The sequence below is a fragment of the Haliotis asinina genome, chromosome 12 (genome assembly GCF_037392515.1).
Source record: "Haliotis asinina isolate JCU_RB_2024 chromosome 12, JCU_Hal_asi_v2, whole genome shotgun sequence".
NCBI classification, from domain to species: Eukaryota; Metazoa; Mollusca; class Gastropoda; order Lepetellida; family Haliotidae; genus Haliotis; species Haliotis asinina.
In genome coordinates, this window is record NC_090291.1 from 27,207,065 (window position 1) to 27,230,277 (window position 23,213).

At 37.9% G+C, this 23,213-nt stretch overlaps 1 protein-coding gene across 1 annotated transcript in view; it reads right to left on the reverse strand.

Moving 5' to 3' along the window:
* LOC137257597 (uncharacterized) overlaps positions 1 to 23,213 on the reverse strand; it is a 106,246-nt gene that overhangs the window by 59,682 nt on the left and 23,351 nt on the right. Inside the window, exons 3-4 of the mRNA XM_067794915.1 lie at positions 15,634 to 15,766; positions 3,555 to 3,726 (exon numbers count right to left, since the gene is read on the reverse strand). Coding sequence (XP_067651016.1) covers positions 3,555 to 3,726; positions 15,634 to 15,766 — 305 coding nt within the window. The remainder of the gene's footprint in view (positions 1 to 3,554; positions 3,727 to 15,633; positions 15,767 to 23,213) is intronic.

Below are 23,213 nucleotides of genomic sequence, written 5' to 3' on the forward strand. Positions count from 1 at the left end.
TCATGATTGAATGTTCAAGTATATTTACTCCCAAAATACTTGGTCACCTACAGAGCATTGAATCCTTGATTTGACTGAATATTTCTGATTGGAAATGTAAACCGTTGTTACAAATACATAGAAATCAATCAAAGTTGGAAATGAAAATAAAATATTTTTCCTAGAAAGGCAATTGTTTACCAAATATATTTCATCCAAGCTGGAACAAGGGTAAATTCAAAGATTTTCCTCACCTGAACTCCACTAATGTCATATTTTTCAAATTATTATATGATCTGAAATGACATTGATTAACCATCACTTTTCTAATTGATGAGATTGACTTTAAGTTCTTTTGTTCTTGGGCATCACTGAATCATGATTCAGTTACCATGGAAACAGGTGATGATGATGTTTGTCCACTGCAAACACAGCAGGAAGAGACATTCCCCATGAGATCATCCCTACATTAATAATGCATCTCTGAAGATAAACATGACCCCAATCACAATAATTGTTTAGATTCTACAGAGACAACAAGACAACAAGTGTTATCTGTTAGTGTTAGTCCTCAGATGTGAAATCTAAGGCCACATTTGTCATATTCATGCATTGCAGATCACAACCAGACAGTTTGAGCACGTTCATATAAGACTTGTTGTTTGGTTCAAACTTTCTCCTTTTTGGCAAATGTTCTGGTTCATTTACCCTGGTTAGAAATATGAGATACTCCTAATGCTTGAGTGAGTGAGTGAGTGAGTGAGTGAGTGAGTGAGTGAGTGAGTGAGTGAATGTGTATGGTTTTACAGTGCTTTTAGCAATATTGATAGTACATGTTGTGCTTGATGAAGTGCTACACTGTAACATATTTCTGTGGAGAAGGCTTTCCAAATTGTTACATATTCGGCCACAACCTAAGTTTTTCAAGATACTCAATAGATTTCCATAGATTTTTTCCATAGATTAGATAAATGCTCATTAGTAATGTTCGTAAACTTCCTGTTTCATCTGTAGTGCCATAGCTGTTCAGGTGTATAAAGCAATTTTAATAGCAATTTGTCTTCACACCCTATACACAAATATGCCTATCAAAGCATCATAAAGATACTCATTGTAGCCTACCAGCATATCAAATTCCAGCTCATTAGACGCTCATTGTCCATTTTCAACTATTTTTCACATGTGATATGGCACTCAAGCCACAAATCAATGCAATATCATAAATTGTCCTGAAATGACATCCACATGAATTATTGAGACTGTGATACCAAACCTATGAAATCAATTTCCTTTTATACAGACAAGAATTGATTTAAATCTTCTATTTCATGTGACCCCCCACCGAGAAATCAACACCATTAACCTTGCAAATGGCACTGCAATCTACATGCCACTGTGCTTATCAAAATATTGTCTTGGCAGAACGACTATCGATATCTGTGTTGCCTCGATATCTGTGTTGCCTCGACCTGCCCATGTCTCTTTCATCTTCAAGTGATATTGATGATGTTAACACAAAGTGACTGTTAGTTTCAATAGACATGAAAAATCAGTAAAGTGATTGTCAGTCTTTCAAATTTGGACCATAAATTCTACCTGCTATCTGGAAGAATCCTGCAAAGAGTGACATTACATGTGGAATCTGATACTGGGAAAGGATGTCACAGAGACTGGAGGCTATCCCAGGTTGTGATGGTCTGTAGTCTGTCTCACAGTCCCTCAAACAGATTATTTTCATTTGTGCCTAGCCCTCCCTGCAATGCAAAGGCCTCAAATAAAGCAAGTCTAGGTTCCCATGGTTCATCTCCCAACTCACTGGGGATTCTTGGGTTTAATGGGTTCAAATGGGTTTATTTGTAACTATCAAAAATTATATACATTCAGGGACTAAGCATAAGTCTAAGAGTCTGCAATAGTGCAGCATTAATGTTTAACAGATCTACAGACTATCACAAACTACACACATTCACATTCCAACCAATAAACCATAGCCAAACAGTCACACGCACATACCACAGATCTCTAGTCTGTCATCAAGACTTTGTAATAAATTCACCCATGACAGCCTCATGCAAGTCTAGAATATGTGGCAGGTCTAGATTTCCACAAGAAAGCTCCTTTTCATTATATTTTATTTTTATTATTTAGGAACTGTATTTTTATCATAAAATATATAAAATACCATTTATTTCAGTGACTAGATGTTAGTCTGATAGTAATTCTACACATGGTCAAACCCCAACAACCAAATAAAACTGTCACAGCAAAATACTAAAGCACAGAGGGACTGGTCAATTCTGCACCCTCATTATTAAGTCTCCAATTCTGCAACATCCCAGACCATAAAGGCTTTATGCTCTATTAGTCGACCTAATGATTCTACTGGGAATATTCGTTATACTCAATAAATGCAACATTTCAGTAATGACATTCTTTTGACTGTTTATAATGCCCTATCAAACTGACATTTGGACAAGCAGGAACTTGGAGCTATATATACCCTAGAGTTTCATAGTACAACTTTTGTCAGTACCAGATGTACTGTAGCCAATACCATATCAGAAATCCTTACACAAATCACTGGACTGAATGTGACCATGTTCCCCAGCTGGCCATATAGTCAGTCCTTGGTTCATTACCCACAGGCAACCAAGTCATCAGCCTTGGACAAAACAATGGCCTCTTTGGATATTGAAACCTTGCTTAAAAACAATACCATCAAAGAAGTCGGTTCATGAATAAATATCAAAAGCAGTCAGAATATTCCACCAGACAGCAGAATGTCATCTTGCGTGAGGGTGCTGCATGAAAATATTGATCACATGGCAAATTTTCATGACATCAAAGCAGTCTGGTTTGAGCAAAGACTTTTTGAGGTTCAGGGACTAAAATGTGAAAGCACTGGACCAATTCTTTACATCTGCATTGGGGTTGAAAGCTTAGCATAACTGAGATTAATATTAGTATGCAAATTTATGAATATTTTAGTGTTTGGAACACACTGAATGACAGGAGATGTTGATGTATCTGTACAATGTTTGCAGGTCTAATGGGTGAAAGTACATCATATAGTAGGTAAATGCAAACAATGGATACATAAAGATATTATTGACATAAATATTAAATCTGGGGGACTATAGCTCACCTTGCCAACACAACAGAAAATGGTAAGCAGTCATTTTGGATAAATGTAGTGAGTATAAACATCATAATGTGAGCTACAATACATTTCTCATCAAGCAGCTTCATGGCAAAGGAAGACATACACAAGTCTCTTAAGTAATAACTAATACATTATATGACCATTTCATTTCACATATAATCAATGAGATCCTTAGACACTAATCTAGACTTCCCTCTTTAAATGACAGCAAAAAAAGAAACAACACAAAAAGAAACAGGTGCACAGGAAACAAGCTTGGTCGAGGTCAGGGGAGCAATTCCTTTGTAAACTTCAACTGAAACTTTGATATTGTTCAAGCTGCATTCTGGCTTATGGTGTCCCAAAGCTGACATCCTTAAACATCCACTTACAAAGGGTATGAGAATGCAAGGCAACACCAAACAATACTTACCCATACACCGGGTCCACAACAATCCCACGTGGTTTGTCCAGGCCAAAGCCAATCAAAATCCGACGACCGCTTCCATCATAGTTGGCAACTTCTATGGTTTGCTTCTGTGCATCAGTCCAGTAGACATGATTTGACAGCCAGTCCACAGACAGCCCATTACATTCCTCAACATCTGCAGCATACACAAGGTGATATCATTTTAAGGTTAATCAAACTGAGTATTGCGTCAGTTTAAGCAATGGTCTGCTTTGCAATGTCAAAATAGCAGAAACATGTCAGTACAGACCAAGCTCAGATACCCCGAGAACTAAAACTCCATCATTGGGACCCTAGAGCTATCTGAGTAGTCTCATATTGAAGCTGAAAACGACCAGTGTGATGAGGTTCTTCAGAGGCATTTAGAAGTAAAAGGCAACTATTATGGATGACAACTTATTTATCGTATGTCACAACGTTTCTGGGCAATCCCTTGTCCCTTTGTCAAGTGAACTGACTCAGGGCCAAGGAATAAACAAGAAAGGTTGTGACATATAATAAAGAAGAAGCTCTTAAATATATGCCTTTGGCCAGTTTGATGATCTGAAATTTTCCAGTTGTGAGGTGTTTGTTTGAACACCTGGCTGCATCTGCTCTCACTTAAGACAGAAATCAAAACAACCAGTGGCAGGATCTGTACAAAATAATTCAAAAGCTTAGGAAGATAGCTGCATGTACTAATGTGCAGTTCAAGGAACTGATGATAGGAGGTATTAACTTTATGACTTTGAGTGTTATGTATCTTCTGACACTAATGTCTGAAGGAACTTCCCAAAGACAGCAATTAATCATAGGGTATCTTTCTGTATGGATATTCTGCTTGGACAGAATCTACTGGAATATCATGAAGGACATGTTGTAACTCACTAATATCATGTCACACCTCACATCACAGTTCTCTCAAATAAATGTAGACTCTAAACACATGGCTAGGTCTGTGGTCAAACTGAATTACTTCCCCTGTGTTTCAGATGACTGTGAACGAACTGTAATGTTAGAATTTTCTTTAATAACATGTTTGTTTAGGTCCCAACTCTTTGACACAACATACTTCTACCTCAACTCAGTACACCCGTGGACATTTGAGTACAGACGGAAATGTTACAAACAGGAAAGGCTTAATGTCGACATGGCTGGGCCTAGTTATAAGATTCTTAACCAGTTTACAATATGAAGACAATGACTTACAAGTAGTGGAATGTAAATATTGTGTGTTTTAAATTGTAGTAAACAGCAGATGATAGCAGGTGTTCACGCTGCTACTGATGTAGTGCATGCATGGTTATAGGGGTTATACTACTGTGTGTGTATGTACGTGCACACCACTCTTTGTCACAAAGTATGTGTCAACATTCATGTGCATTATACAGTTTACTGCTTTTTAATAAAAGCAAAAGAATGTAGTCGCATTGGCAGCTACACCACTGAGTGCTGCTTCCTGGAGACAAAGTTGGTATTTTGTGTGCCAAGAGAACCATTTCAATGTGATTCAATGAGTATTTCACTGTGATTCATTGTTCTTTAATCATGGATGCACTACCTCTGTTCCAAACAAAACATTTTCAGACAGTATCCCAAACTTCAAGTATTGAAGGGAAAACTGCCATCAAAGGCAAGTGTCCTATGAGAGACTAGTTAATAGCTTAAACCCAGTTTCAGTAATTCACTTAAAAATTACATCATCCTTTAACACTCAGTCAATGCTATGTTTCTAATGGCAACACCCTAGAAGAAACAAACAATAGATACCAGTCATCAGTTGGCTTTAATGTCGCCAGGTAAGAAAATATATTAGAAGACAATGGCTGCTTCCTTATCCTTAAACAGAAAATAACCCCACAACTTAAATTTTGTGTTTTGTAAAACAGATTAAAAGACATGTACGACTGTGTCAGTTCTTCCTCAATGTAATGTCTACCACTGATTGTACAGTGGGTTGTCCTGTCCCTGCTGGTCAGTTACTGAACCTGAACAATCCACTCTCACACCTAGCTGGGTCAAAATATTCCCACTCTCATGAAGAGATTTCACCACTTGCAACATATAGCCTGTCTTAATATATATCACCATAAATACTGTCACTATAATGCTGCTTTGTTGTGAGTTTCAATAATCCTAGAGAACAGAAAACCCTTCATTTACATGGTCCTAAAATGTACTGTTATGCTGAACTGACATTATGAGAACTATCACCACTCTATGGCCCCCTGATGAAAGATTTAATCATTTCCTAACCCCAATACTGAGCCCATATCAATCATACGTCTATCCATTACTCTATTACGTAAATTTCCATACGACACCTGTCAAGTTGAAATCCACTGTGCATATTGCTCATGTAGTGTAGTGGAGATGATTAATGTAATCAATTTCCCTACCGTCAATCAGCGACCCTGTGACCCCTCCTTATCCGACTCATCAGAAATTGATCTTCTTTCAAGCAGCATGTTGTTCATGGGGAGTCACTGGGGCTCCTCACTCAAAAAATGTCAGACATCCTCTCCAAATGCTCATAAAGTCAAATTTTTCACACGGCTAAATCACCCACATTGTTGACACATGGCCTTTGCATATGAGCTGAATCAAGGAGGCGGACTGACTTCTTTCAAGCCATATCACATTCTGCATCAACAACGAACCAAAAGTTTAAACTGCCAAGTCTGTGTCACAAGTACCAAGACTATGATAACTTAATTAACAGAATGATTTCCTCATGCTAGAGAGTTCTAAGTGAAAATAGTAATTTTCACAAATTAAACACAGCAGCACTTGATTTCACAGCAATATAAATTGCTGCAAAAATATCACATAAGGTGGACATACCAGTAAACTGAAATTGCCTCTTCCACTATATTTGATGTTAAGCAAGGGAAACAGACCTGTGCATCTTGCACTCTAAATGGAGTGAGTGAGTGAGTGAGTGAGTGAGTGAGTGAGTGAGTGAGTGAGTAAATATCCTTAGCTAAAATTCTTTGGCATCAAGTTGTTTCTATATTCATGAACCTTTAAACTTTTATTTAGTCAGATGTTTGGTCTCGAACTGTTTCTATAATTTGGCACCTTGAGGATGCACAAACTGTTGCTCTATATAGCAGGATCTTCCACAACAAGTTGTCTATATTCAGTCAACTTTTGGAGGCAAAGGCCATTGGTTTCTTATGAGTAATCCACATATCATGTTACACAACAAGAAGTCAGTATATAACTGTCCAGGTGATGGATGTCTGTGTTAGTAGTTTATCTCCATTAAGACCACTTTCCAGTGCAGTGTTGTATCCTAGCAATCTTGTCCACTATAAACTCAACTGCTGTGAAATACGGAAATAAAGTCTTATGATAACATTACATAGACCTGTACACATTCAAGGGAATACTTCAAGCAGGGTTACAATACTGCTTTGCCCAGTCAGTGATAATAAGACCGGTTTACACCACTTCCGTGATACATATAACAGTTTACTATAACGATAAGGATTTACCTAGCCTCAAATATGTTAGAAATATGTAGTTTCTTTCACAAAAGTTTAACCATACAAATGACAAAAGTTCATAAGTTTCCCCAACTTCAGTGGTGATAACGTCTGACATTCAGTGCCTACTCCAAAATCAAACAACATTCATTTCTACATTTCTCCGGCATTTGGAGACCTCCTCTCCTGAAGAGTGCTCTACTGATGCCTCGTTAGATGGCACCAAGGATTCTTCTGCATTTATTTTGGTATCTATGGAACTAACAATGGTCTGAGATGAGGGCATCAGCCTGTCTTCCACTGTGTGATTACATCAGATTATCAGAAACAAGACGTATGATATAGCACTGCCCATTCCAACCTACATTTCCAAGACACCTGCTTTTGGTTCTGGGAATAACCTTGTTATGTCCTAAAAAAAATTTAACAAACATTACCACATTTTCTTGACCCAGACAGGCTAATATTGATGCCATTTTGTCCTAAATTAGTTTTGCTGAAAGAACTGAATTTCAACAAATGGATTTTCCAGCAATGGCCAAAAGACGATGGACTGTGAAATCGTTGTGAAAGATCACATGACACACAATGTCCTGGAAAAAACACACTGCAGTTGTCATACAGACAAGGTTTCAACAGAGTATACTTGGAATCAATCATATATCATTTTTTCAAGATTTCATTTAATATCGTTGATATATTTTTTTTGCAAGATTATTTTTAAACTGTCCTTTATTTACAAAAAACATTACCAGTTTGAAGTCACTGACTATTAAAGTCAACTTCGGTTGTCTGAGGATCGATGGTTCCACATATTACACAGGCTATACATTGACTGGTAAAAGTCATATAATTACACAAATGAATGTTTTTGCGGCGTGTTCACAGTTGAAACCATCATCGCAACAAACCACATTTATTCTTATGACTATGTGTGCTTCAAATATTTCATCTAAAAAATATGAACATACTATTCCTAGTAAGATAATAGTACATATACAATATCTTCTCATTCCAGGTATAATTATTTGCAGTGACATTACTGGTTATTTTCAAAAGAAACCAGCAGTAGAGGAAATGTCTGGCCAGGTGACAGCTGTTAGTGGGTTTCTTTATGAGAAGATTACATACACCGATCTTATCTCTTCATATAAAACAATGACAAATACTCAGTAAATCACACTGAAACTCTTATCTCATTTTGTCTGGTGGTGTTTTAGCACAAATCTCACATTTCAGTCGCCAAATCTGACAGTCCTTGTTTGTTCAACTGTAGCTATGTGATGAAGTTTTTTTCCTAAGAAGATATAGAACAGCAATTATCCCTAACAGCTGTACCTAACAATAGGGTGTGCGCTTTTCATAAAGTCTCACTAAATACAACAAAATACGGCAGATTTCTAACGTGTTAGGTTTGCTAAGTACAGATGTGTTTAGATGCTTGTATTTGTGTGTTTAATGGTTGATGACAGTCCTGCAGTTGTAGAGTGCATTACTCCAGCCTGTGTGTGATCTCTCAGTAGTACAGCAGTAACTACCTCATCCAGCATGACACAGGCCTTGTTCCCTCCATATCTAGTGTGGCACCTACTGACCTCACGCCCACCTGAGAGTAGCTTCAATTATGGCTCCTCTCAGGAAACATCTGACAGTATCTCTAACTCATCATGGCAGGACACATCCTTCCCATGCATGACATGCCTCATCTTTAGATGCAAGATCAACACCAACTTCTCACCTCACATTATCCAATGGCCAATACATCCTTCATTGTTGAATCCTTTCCTACAATTCCTGAATCTTACATACTGCTCACTATCAGAAATTCCCTAATCATTTCAACCTATACAAAGCTCTTTATTTAACTCATTCTTCCTGCTATCAAATCTTCTATATAATTTATTGTTTAACCCTTTCCAATGACTACTGAAACCTTTATATCCCTGATTATTTAACCCTCCTTCAACTGCTGAAACATAAATCCTTAATTTTACCTTTCCACTGATTATTGAATCTTATGTATGTATTCCTTATTGTTTGACCCTTTCATCTAGTCTTGAATCCCGTATTTCCACTCCTCATTTCACCCTTTCCTCACATCAGTAAGTCCTGCATATCCCTCATTGTTTAACCCTTTCCTCACATCAGTGAGTCCTGCATATCCCTCATTGTTTAACCCTTTCCTCACATCAGTGAGTCCTGCATATCCCTCATTGTTTAACCCTTTCCTCACATCAGTAAGTCCTGCATATCCCTCATTGTTTAACCCTTTCCTCACATCAGTGAGTCCTGCATATCCCTCATTGTTTCCCTCATTGTTTAACCCTTTCCTCACATCAGTGAGTCCTGCATATCGCTCATTGTTTAACCCTTTCCTCACATCAGTGAGTCCTGCATATCCCTCATTGTTTAACCCTTTCCTCACATCAGTGAGTCCTGCATATCCCTCATTGTTTAACCCTTTCCTCTGGCTACTGAATCTATGGAACCCTCAATATTTATCCCTCCTTTCCACTTCTATCTTATATGTCCTTCATTATTTAACTCTTTCTATGATGACTGAATCCTATACATATGTCCCTCCAATAACCATTTCTTCTGATTACTGAATATCCTAATTGTTACATTACTTACACCTTCCCTCAGCTGGTACATGATCTTACCCCATCTATGGAGACAGAGTGCCAAATATCAGTCATTCATTTATCCCATACTTTTGACTTCTGAATCCTATGGATCCCTTGTTCACTGAACCCTGTCCCATGATAACCCATATATCACACCCATTTCTTCTTCCTTTCCTCATAACCCTCATCTACAGCACCGAGGCCACTGTGCAAAGTTCTTCCATGACATCCTGGCCTAAAATCTTATCACAGAGAGTTACCTAATTTTACATATCTGGTACAGTTTACGGTCCCAGTCTTCAGTGATAAGAGTCTGTGCACTTGCTTACATCAGTGAGCTGGGACAGATAGTATGTACCCCCTGCTCTGCACGAAAACACACTGGTGTAATGATATCAGCTAGTGCATCTTATATCAACACACTGACTACAAGGAAAACCCCTCTCTCAGAGCTTCAAAAGAAAACAATCTTGTTTGAAAAGTAAATAAATGCATCTGTCAACACAAAGCCTCATTGCAAAGGGATGGAACAGGTGACTAATCAAAACTATACATCAAGAGATACATATGTTGTAATCATCTACTTTAAGCATTTAATATGCAATGCCTGGACAAATCTTTGTAATCAGGATGTGATACTGACAGAAATAAACCCTTTGTAGTTCATGGTAAATCTGTAAGATTCTTTAACAAATGGCGTGACAATATTTTCTCTGGTCCATTGAAATCTGGCTTGTTCCCCATACTGCTATTACTTAATATTTCTTATTACCAAGTTAGATACACGTAGATAGATACAATATTAAAGCTACCAGGCTTGCATTGATATTAAAAATTCACACTATGCAGTTCCATTGAAATATTGATGTTCTTTTCGTAATGAATTCCATCCCATTACCAAGTATAACTTTATAAGTTTTTGCAATTTGAAAAGGCTTTTCTAGGTGTTTTCTAATGAGCTACTGTTATTCAGGCATCACTCATGGGTCACACTAAGGGGACTACTGTCAAACTGGTGTTCATTACAACTTTTGACAAGGAGACAAAATCATCAATATTCCCTACAAACTACTCTTCATGTATATGTGTACTAGTTATGATGATGTCAAATGTTTCGGTGTGTATATAGCAAAGTGGAAAGGAAATATTTAAAAGGTTTTTAAGTTCTGCTCCAGAAAGGAGCACTACTACCAATTTCAGTTGGAGCCAAATTTGTTGCCATGGAAACACCAAAAATATTTCATTCAGAATTCCAAAACTAAAAGGTACCAGCTCACTACCAGACCTATCCATTTGCCAAGTTTGGTTTAAAAATAGTCAACAGTTTTATAGTTCTGCTAAGGAAAAGACCACATCCACCAATTTCAGTCATGTTGACATGGAAATGCAGAAACATATTTTATTCAGAATTCCAAAACTACCGAAAGGCACCAGTAGTAATCTTTGTTTTAATTTTTCATGAAGAAATAGTGTAAGGTTTCACAGTTCTGCTCCAGAAAAGAACACTACCACCTAATTCAGACACAGTTAAACTTGTGGCTGTGGAAATGCAGAAATATATTTTATTCAGAAATCCAAAAGTAACAAAAGGCACCAGTATGCAAGATCTATCTACGTGCCAAGTTTGGTGAAGAAAGAGAATGGTTTTGAAGTTCTGGTCCAGAAAAGAGCACACCCACCAAATTCACTCAAAGGCGAACTCGTTGCCATGGAAACACCAGTATTGTTTTACTCAGAATTCCTACCAAAAATCCACCAGTACATCACTAGATCTATCTATGAGCCAAGTTTAGTGAAGAAATAGTGAACAGTTTTAAAGTTTTTGTCTCTAAATTATGAAGGTGAACGGTGAAGGGTGAAGGTGACGAGAGGAATTTAATACCCCCTGCAAAATGTGTTCAGGGGAATAATTATATTTCTTGCCAGTACTTAAAATTTACCAATACAGAACCATAGGAATCTGAAATTTCATGAAAAGATCCAACAACATCTGTGCAATTCACTCAGTTTTACCCTTCTCTTTAAACATGGGCTTCTAGTTTACATTAGCACGTTCAAGTAATAACACTTAATGTTTCTTCTCTTCCGAAATGTTACAAACATACATCTGCTGGCTGGCATTACTGGGTTAGTTGATAAGAAGCATGGAGCAACATAACCACATAAGTTGGGAGACAGCTGAACATGGCCAGCTTGGCTTGTGTTCTCCTGCATCCTTCCCCTCCTAATACTCCTGTACCAGCCCTGATAGCACAGGTCTGGCCAGAGGTCGGAAGGTCATTACTATGACTGGCAGCATCAGACTGGCATAAACCTGCAGGAACACCAGATGTCTTGGAGTTACCAATTCAAGGAACCATGGAACCTCGGCTGGTTGCAATTCAATCGGCATTCAATGAGGCCTCTACCTTTCATCAGAGGACATTAACCTTGATTACAGTCATGGCTATCAGTGAAAGTTGGTGAGCTTGGTCTCCAGAGTGTCTGTAATAAATCTTGTCTTCTCAAAGATCCTTTTCCCAACACTTGTTGCTTTACTGCAGAAACAATATCACTCTCCCTATAAACCAAGCCTGGAAGAATGAGACTGGAGATCTGCTGCTGTGACATTCAATAAATACAGATAACAGATGCAGTAAACACTGGATGTGGTGTGAAGCAGACTGCCTCTACTACAACCACAGTCTTCATCACTGATATCATCACTGCAGTTTCTCATATACACACCTTTGTTTACAAGTAAAAACAATAACAAATGATAAACAGACCATGTGTTCTTTAATTCACTACTGCAATTTCAGTGAATCGATAAATCTAATTATACTGAAATTGAAAATAACTGTACATTTACTGTAGCTAAATAGTGGGATAAGCCTGAAATATTTCACATAGTGACATTTAAGTGCAGATCTTTTGCAACATTTAACATTTATGTTAATTCATCTCTTGTCACAGTCAATTATCTTCCAATAATAATGAACCTTTCGACCATTCTTTTATGGTAAGGGGAGAGATGAGGTAGCCTAGTGGTTAAAACGTTCACTCATAGTGCAGAACACTCAGGTTTGATTCCCTACATGACTACATTGTGTGAAGCCCATTTCTCATGTGTATTGCTAAAATATGCTGGGAGCAGAGTAAAACTAAAAACTCACCCACTGACTAACACAGTAAGCAAAACAACCCTGTCCTCCATCCATCACTGGGTAACAACACACTCCCCAGCATAGTGCACATGTGTCATGATCTGTCATTAAACATACATGACTGTATTATGTACACATCTCAGTAGGAAACAGACCAGCATGTATAGCATTCATCATAGTGTGATAACATCATTATTCCATCAACATATGTCACTCATTGCTTGCCTGCTGCAGGGACAAGCATTGACCAACATGAATTATTCACCATGACAAGTGATAAGTGCTTGATTGAGGTGAATAATTTATCACACAAACCACTGGATACTTGCATCACATCCTCGATGAGAAAGCCATTGGCGATGTGTCTTTGAAGTGCTTTCATCATTAGGAGGAAATAAACACATTCATCATTTTCATTTTCAGCAATTTTGTTCTTTCTGCCCATCAATCATCTATGTCAGCATCTAATCCTCCTTGTGGAAACATTAAAACACAGCATGGACACTATCGCCTAAACCTGATTCATTAATAACCATTCTTGCTGCAATGATTGTCAAAGAAATCCTATAAAATTAAAAATTTGGAAATGAAAAATCTCATTTAAAATATACCTCTGTTTCATGGGATTACTGTCAATGAAATATAGTGATACAGGCTCCCTGGTATCAGCTGGACTCCAACAGAGAGAGAGAGAGAGCTAGCATGAATGGCAGTTACCATAGTTTCCGGAGTAGGATGCTCACCTTCTATCATGCACTACCCTTCACTATGTTAGAGTCTTTGGCACAAAAACATATCTCTTCAGCAAGCCATGTCTTCCTAAAACCTATCAATACAAGAGGTCAATTAAATTTGAAATTTGACATAAAACCTGGCATCCTTTGTCTGTGAAATAGTGTCAATAGCAGTAATTACAGTGGTCGCTGCATTGTTGATAGCTTCACCCAATTTGGCTGAATTTAATGTTAACATTTTTGAATGAAATTATGCATAATATTAACTGATGTCCAGATATACACTGAACACTATTCATAACTTGTCAAACTGCATGATTATGGTATTTCATATTTGTTGGCATGGTAATTATCTTGTGTTAAGTGCTCACCTAATGACAACGCTTGGGTAAAATATAAACATTTATTACAGTGGGTAGTATGATGCATGCTTCCCAAATGGATGCCCCTGCTGCTGTAGGAACAGTTCCCCACACTGAGTGTGCTCTGGTGATTAATTTCTACTAAACAAGTTCATATACATCTATGCAACTATGAGATGCACACCTTTCAAGTCCCAATGAATAACGTGTATAAGCTTAATCAGTTCTGCTGAGCAGTTTTTGTGGAAACGTGGATAAACTTAATCCCCTATTAACCATGATCAGAGAGAAATTCCACAAAATTTATCGAAGTTCAAATGTCTTTAGACATACAAAAAAATATAAATACAAAAACAAAATATGAGATGCACACCTTTGAGTCTCCTTAATAGAAATATGTAAGCTAAGTAAGTTTTGTGCAGTGGACACTGGGGAGAAGTGGATACACTACACCCTATATTGTATCATATGAACAGGATGAATAGAACCAAATTCAGCTAAGTTCAAACATCTGTAGAAGTGACAAAATTAAAAAACTAGATGAACAAAGTATGAGATGCACACCTTCAGAATCTCAATGAAACACATGTAGAAGTTAAATCAATTCTGTAGAGCAGCTATTGTGGAGAAGTGGATAGACTTCATCCCCTATAAACACTATATTCAGAGAGAAATTCAACAGATTTTATCTAAGTTCAAATGGCATTAAAATTGGAAAAATACAAATACAAAATCAAAATATGAGATGCACACGTTTAGATTCCCTAAAAGCACACATGTAATGTAAATGAATTCCACAGAATAGTTTTTGAGAAGAAGAGGATAACGTACACCCCCCTTCATCCCCGATTGCACTATCAGAGATAAATTCAGCAAAATGTATTAAAGTTCAAATAGCATTAAAATTGAAAAAATACACAAAATACAAAATCAAAATATGAGATGCACACCTCTAGAGTCCCTACAAAGCACACGTGTAATCTAAATGAATTCCATGATGTAATTTCTTAGGAGGGGTGAAAAACATACACATCCCACATAACACTATATTCAGAGAGAAATGTATCTAAGTTAAAATAGCATTAAAATGGACAAAAATAAACAAAGTAATTTCTTAGGAGAAGTGAATAATGTACACCCTCCTTTGTCCCCTATTACACTATTACAATGAGAGTTTTTGCAAAATGTACTTAAGTTCAAATGTCTCTAAACTTACAAAAAAACCCAATAGAATACAGAAACAAAATATGAGATGCACACCGTTAGAGTTCCAAGAAAGCCCATGTGTAAGTTCTTTGAATTCCATAAAGTAGTTTTTGAGAAGAAGTGGATAGAGTACATTCACTGTTTTCGATGAATGAATGGACGCAGATGGTAACCCTATATGCCCCCAGCCATAAAAAGAAGTAAAGAAATCTAGTTCAGTAACTGTAAATCTTTACACTGGGTTTGTCACATGATGGTGACATGATTCAGTGACATGCAGAATGTAGGTCAGCTGGTTTGACCACCTGATATTGTTAGATACATCTTGTTACAAGCAAGGTGACTGAAGATCTATATCTATCAATACTAAGACAACACATACAATGACACAGACATAATTACTATTGATCTTTAGAGTTTACATGTTACATTCTGTTAATGATGCTTCTTAAACCAGAACACGAATGATGAAGGTCAATATATGGCCCATCCACTCACCTCGGAGGATAACTGTTACATCACTTCCATCCAATCGAGACCGATATATTGACTTTTGTCGGGAGCTGATATCTGACCAAAACAGCCAGCCGTCATCTATGTCTGCCGCCAAACCGATTATCCTTCCATCATACTGAAATATGCAATGAGAACAAAACTGATGAGAGGGGACTAGATGAACTGATGAGAGGGGACATGTCGGGACTTCTGTGAAACAAGCTGCATTTAACCACGATTTAACTACTAAGTTACCTCACCATCCCCACACTGGATCAAAGGTGACGCTGAGAATACATTTTGCTTAACACCAAATTTCAAAAACATGGCAATTGGTAAACAAAATCAAAAGACGAGTAAAATAAGAGTCAACAGGAGATGACATATTCTCCTGGTCTGTAGCAATTTGGAAATGAAGTTTGACTACCCTGCTAACATCACGTAACTGGGCCATTACTGGCCCAGTAAGTCAGGAAATCTGGCCCAGTAAAGTCTGAAAATCTGGCCCATTTAATGCATTCTGGAACTGAGCCTGTACAATTTTGCACACTAGTGTTGAACTGGCCCAGTACACAACCCTAATGGTTGCAAATTGGCCCTTCACAGTTTGGCCAGCACTAGCTTGGTTAAGTTTAATACAGTTTCTACTATTTAAAACAAGCTGATACCAAACAAAACTCTGACAAATATAAAGAAATATACCCACAAGAACATGAAAAACACACAACACATATGAGTTTAATTCATAAAACAAGATGAAATCATGATGTGTTATTCTTTCATTGGCCTTCTCAATGAGCTTGTTCAACACAAGTTTTAAAATTTACCTGATATATTTTTAGCTAAAGTATTTTCAAAGTTTCATTTAGAATTCATCCTTTTGATGTTTTGTCAAGTATGACTTGTTTATCAAAGAATATGATAAACTAGGTTGTATACTGAATTTTGGTTCTTGAATGAGGCATGTCAACATGTTTTACATCTAACAACATGACACATACTGAATGTTTCAAATGCCCTTGTCCCAGCAAAGTTCATGATGCATGTTATTGTTCATAATTTAGCTCAACACTTAGCCTTAGTTGAAAATGAAGTCTTCATGAGTGTTTCTCAACAAATGCTGTTACTTTTTAAGAGTTACATTAAGTAAATTTACATTCAGAAATGTAGAAAATGTCACATTCTGACGTTTGGCCATCTCGATGGAGCAGACAACATGGTCCATTGATAATCACCCCAAACTAACCAATAAGTGCATTGTCTATACTGGACCAGTACTGGGCTGGTAGTGTACTGAGGTGCAGTATTTCAGGTAACTGTCCATATATGGCCCAGTACAGTTATGCCTGTAACGGGCCATTAACAGAAAACATGCATTGGTCCAATACTAGCTCTATACTGTCTTATAGTACCATCTGTACAGGCCAGAACAATGCCAACACTGTCCCAGTAATGTGATGTTAGCTGGGTACTTATACCTTCATTTGGATTCATTGCCATTAGAAACCTGTACTTCCGCATAGACAAGCCATACTTCAACAGATACATTTTCAATATCACCACCTGACTGATCTGTAAAGCAAGTTCAAAATACTGAATGATTTTTTATGCTCTGTTTTTCTGGACTAAGAAGAATTTTTTTCAGTGACCAGCAGTTCACTTGGGCCTGCTATAAGAACCGAGAATGTTCTGTGAGAGAGCTGGAAGAAGTTGGAAGACTGCTTGGTCCTAAGAAAACTTCATTCAATGACCAGCAGTTCGCAATAACAGGCTGTAGGCCAGGGTCGGTATGGTACCCACACGTAACAAGTGGTTGGTGCTTCCTCATTCCCCATAACAGGCTGTAGGCCAGGGTCGGTATGGTACCCACATGTAACAAATGGTTGGTGCTTCCTCATTCCCCAACATTAATGTTATGGAAGCAAGTCTTGACATTGTTCAAGGTTATTCCCCTCTACTACCTGACTATCAGATCCTTTCATCTCTACTTACAAGACTTACTGGCAAAAACACTGACACAATTCTTATGTTAGGGTCAGAATGAAAAATGAATTGGGACACACTGAATAGTGCATGTGGTTTTGTAGTGCCACATAACTCAGTGACACGGTTATAAACTGCTGTTCTGACAATGTCGACAAAGACGCAGAGCGAGGCTGGGAATGCCACATCCATGAGTATAGGCGTTATATAAGTCACAGCAACATCCTCACAATGAAAACACCTCAATGTAGTTCACCTCATTCTGCCTGAACTTATTTCCAGTAGTCCATGCTTGTTTTGGGGTAGACCATTGAGGATAAAAGGGTCTAACTGTGTAGAATCATACACTGACACCATGGATCTGTGCTCCTTACATCAATCACTAGTTTGCTAGGCCAGTTTCCATGGACTGTCATGCCACATAAATTAACATTTCCTTGGTATGTACACATATAAAGTTATTGCATGTGCAATGCATTTAATCAATAATTTATTCATACAGTTATGTTAATGCTGTATGACCTATTTTTCCACAAAAAATTGGTGACATTTGGCAAAAGAGAGTATACTGCATCTTGGCAATGTTGATTGTATATTCTGATTGTAAATCCATCAAACAAAACCAGAGTAAACCCATAGTTTAAGAAACAAACATTGAGAAAATCAGGAAAACATGATGTGAGACAGTGTATAAGCGCACGTCATGGAGAGGTGAATCACTTAACCATCATACCATGTCTCTAACACTGACCCAACATTAAATATAGTAACTCTGTGTGATAAGAAACAAGGTGGTGTGTATACAGGTGAAGTGTGAAGGTATGTAAATGACTGTGCAGCTCTCATGTGCAATACAGGTGCACAGATGCTGGCTCTGCAAGCATGTTGCTCATCATGTAGACATGCATATGTGTTTGTGCATACATGTGGTGCCACCTGCATGCAGCAGCCTGTGACTTCTGTGTCCAAAGGATACCATGTTATACAGCCATTTAAACATTATGTACTCGATTTAGAACGTAAATTCTTCTGCTTTACCAAATGAAGGTCAGTGAATGGTACTTAGAAGTGATCCACATAAGGAACAGAGCTTTACTATGGATGTCCACTCTTTTGTTATGAAGAGCACCCTGTTTCCCACATGAACTACCAACAGAATCTAATATCAAACACTAAACAGTGTAATTACTAGGGATAGATTGCCTTTTCACCTTTCAATCTATTTCACTGAACTTAAGTCTACTAAAAAGCCAAGACATTACTTCAACTTTAACTTCAAATGCACATTCCTTTCTATCATAGAGCCAGTGCTCAACAGTTTCTGTAGGAGAATCGATTCTGTTTAACACATTTTGGATATATAATAGAATTACACTCTCTCCCGAGCTTTAAAGGTGCCCAATGTGAATTGATGAGGCCATGTGTGGCAAAGGAAATTTACATATCGTGTTTCTCTCCTTCATTAGCAACATGTCATGTCAGGTCATATGAAGGTCCTAATACATTTCTGCCTGTACGTGACATATATAATATACTTTCACAAACGATGACAATGTCACATTACACAAACTTAGTGCTGAAATGCCCAATTTCCATGAGATCCCAGCGCATCAAATATGTCATGAGATGGTCACAATGACCTACTGCAAGACAATGACAGCTCAGAGCATCCACTATTTAACCCAACCTGCATCTCACTGAACATGTTCCATGGAACAACACATACAGCCTATGGAAGTATATCTGAAAATATACTATGGCCATTGAAGGCAGTTGATTTAATGAAATTTGAGAAGTAATCCATATATTCCAAGATGTGTGAAGAAATAGTACACATAGTACATGATGTTCATGGCCAACTTCTTACTGTTTTCTTTGGCCAGAGTCCAGAACAAACATCAGAATGATTATGGCAGAATACAAAGTGGCAGCCTGACATGTAACATGAAAATCATTAAAACACAAATACATGTTGAAATTTGAGCTTGAACAAAAGATATGCTCCCCTGAAGGGACACTGTCTTGGATTTACAGTTGAGTAGACAGATATTCAAGTGGGACACTGTCTTGGTCCTGCAGCTGTGTAGACAGATATTCCACTGGGACACTGTCCTGGTCCTGCAGCTGTGTAGACAGATGTTCCACTGTAACACTGTCTTGGTCCTGCAGCTGTGTAGACAGATGTTCAACTGGGACACTGCCCTGGTCCTGCAGCTGTAGCTGTGTAGACAGATGTTCCACAAAAGATATGCTCCCCTGAAGGGACACTGTCTTGGATTTACAGTTGAGTAGACAGATATTCAAGTGGGACACTGTCTTGGTCCTGCAGCTGTGAAGACAGATGTTCCACTTTAAAACTGTCTTGGGCCTGCAGTTGTGTAGACAGATGTTCCACTGTAACACTGTCTTGGTCCAGTAGCTGTGTAGACAGATATTCCACTGGAACATTGTCTTGGTCCAGCAGCTGACTAGACAGATATTCCACTGGTACAGATATTCCAGTGGGACAATGTCTTGTTCCAGCAGCTATGCAGACAGATGTTCCAGTGTGACACTGTCTTGGTTGAGCACCTGAGTAGACAGATATTCTACTCAAATACTGATGGCTCATGTACATTCATGGATGATTACGAACAACCTCACAAACATCTAATTAATATCAGGCTTTCAAGACCACAGAAGGCTTTTACATGATTAAAGTGCAGAAAAAGGACACTTATCTCACATGCTTATGTAAAAACAGACTGGTTATAAAAAGTTTGCTTTCTCCTGATTAAAAGGACACAGCACTTGGACCACAATATTCTCCCATCATTATCCAATATGCCTTAAATTTTAAAAATGAAGCTGGTGCGTTAGCTGTGATGAACACATCGTGCAGGAGCTAACTGGAAGAGGTTGGAAGGTTGCTGGTGGAAGGCAGGGCTGTTCACACAACAGGGGCCCTATTATCTCTCTCCTCCTGCTTTGATAAACACTCCACTGAAAACACAGCACAAGAACATTGTTCTTGTCAAACTGAGATGAGGCCTTTGAAGATATTTGAAATGCAATTCTACTCTTTGTCTTGGTGGGGGACAATTTCCAGTTGGTATTATTCATTCATATATAAACATACAATACCATGAATATTTCAGAACTAGTTTCCAGACAAAGAGACGACAAGAGAAATCCATTTACATCAAAGACTTTGGTATTGTAGCTGCATGTTTTCTTTGTAATAAGTTAAGTGACACAACTGAGAATTCTGTCTTTACACACAGCATCAGCTGCCCTTCAGCAACACTGAATCAGTTCACCTTGAAAACAGTAAATGACAATTTGGACAAGAACAAAATTATCATAAAAAATAACAGTTTTTAGCTTTTAGGAACTGCCATACCAGTTTAATACTTGTAATCATGACATGTTCTTCTGTCTTAAGTTAAGGTATATCTTCCTAATGTTGCTGTTTCAAATTAGTCGCATAAGTTGGAGAAAATGCACCTTCACAATTAGAACCATTTTGAGTGAAGACAAATTACAGTCCTGTTTGATCAAGGGTCATTAGCGTTTATCAAATATTTGTAACTTTTTTCTTCATGTTCCAGTGTCCACTGTTGATTCATGCTTTTGTTCATCAAACTGACAACATTTCTGATTTGTCCTTATACATTTGGAGTTGATCTCCAGTTAATCACATCAAATATACCAGAAATCCTTACCAAGGAAAATGATAAGATATCCCTATTCAGCCATGTATCTCCCCAGGTCTCCTCCTTACACATTTGCTGGCTAGGATAAACACTGCAAGGTATTTGCACATCTTTAATATCAAAGCTCAAGAATATGCTTGGTTCTGCATTCCTGCAGAAACCATTCTCCCTTCCTCTTTTACCCCCCATCTAGATTATTCAGAAAACCATAAACTCCCCTGTGTCAGAGAGATCACAAATATCTGTCTTGTTCCTACTCCAGTCAGAATTGTGTTGTGTTATCAGTTTCCTTGCATCATAAATCTGCAGGGGTGAAGTACCATGGCAGCCATTTGGAGGTTGAGGAGGGGAGGTGCAGCGGGACCAGGACTGCAGGGAGAAGCAGAGTAAAGTACTGTTTTCCACCATTACAGATCGGGCTGGTCCTTCTGTGCCATATTCATTTCACTTCATCATGAGGTAATAGACAATTGTACAGCAGATCTGTAGCATATCTGCATGGCAAGGAAATAAATCAGAATGATAGATGGTATACTCTGTCCTCATTACTTCCTTGTGCCCTAACCTCTTGCAAATACAGGATCGTGTTACCCTGAAAAATGATGTACAAGCTAAAGTGTCATGTTGATTATTTGATTATTAAAATCTTCCCCATTCTTCTACATCACTATAACTATAACATGGAATAAGATGAATTCATTCCATAACATCGAGATAATGCCACACAAAGTTACCTGATTCTCAGCATGCATCTTCATCACTACAGCCTTCAAAACATTGGAAAGCCCTTAAACTATAACTCTGCCATAACACCTACATTGCTTACTAAATGTTGAGTGATGATCATGTAAAAAAACTGTTGCCATTAAACATTCACTTGAAGTTCTCATAACCACACGGGTGTAAATCCTGTGCATCCATTTTGCCAGAAAGTCAAAAAGCCACCAACAGTGAATCACCAGTAATGCAACAGTTTGGTTTACCAACAGCCTGAGACATAATCTGGTATACAAGCTACAGGTCTTCCCTGGCCTCCTTGTTTTGATACGATTATCAATGATTTCTACTTCTTCACACATACGGGAGGTGGGGTAGCCTAGAGGTTAAATGGTTCCTGGCCAGGGAAAAGAAAGGGTTCACTTGTAACACTGAATGCACAGGTTCCATTCCCCCCATGGGTACAAAGTGTGAAGCCTATTTCTGGTGTCCCCGTTATGATATTCCTGGAATATTGCTGGAAGCAGCATGAAACCAAATTCACTTACTCACTCCAGCATACCTGTCAAATATGGGTGGGGAAATTGCAGAGATCTACTGATGGTCATGTTAAACATATCTGATTCAACTAATGAAAGAAAAACAATGTTACTACCTTACAGAAAAACAACATTCAAAAGGAAACAGTTGTTCTACATGCTTTATTTCCTGAAGGTGAGTGCAGAGCATGGAAGTCTCTTCCGATATCTCTTGAAAGATAACAAAAGAATAGATTCAGGAAAGTAAACCATAAATACCTTAAACTAATGTCTCAGGTCTATAGAATCCATCTGAACAATGATGTTTGTCAAAGAATCTAACTACACTATCTTATTCACTTTTTTTTCATTCGTCACTCATCAATGTTTAGAATATATTCAGTTTATCTTGTAGTCATGACACCAAGCAAATGATAACACTGGAAATGTGAAAGTTTAAAAATGACCACCTGGACAGAGAAAGGCCTATCTTTATATATGCTGTCGGAAGTTGTTATAATACCAGATTTTATCTTGAAACCAGCATCAACCAGGTGCAGGTTGTAGTGAAATAGCCAGCCTCTGTACTCTAGAGGTATTACAGGTAAGTGCAGGTTATGGTGAAATTATCAGCCCTTCTACTGTAGAGGTATTACAGGTAAGTGCAGGT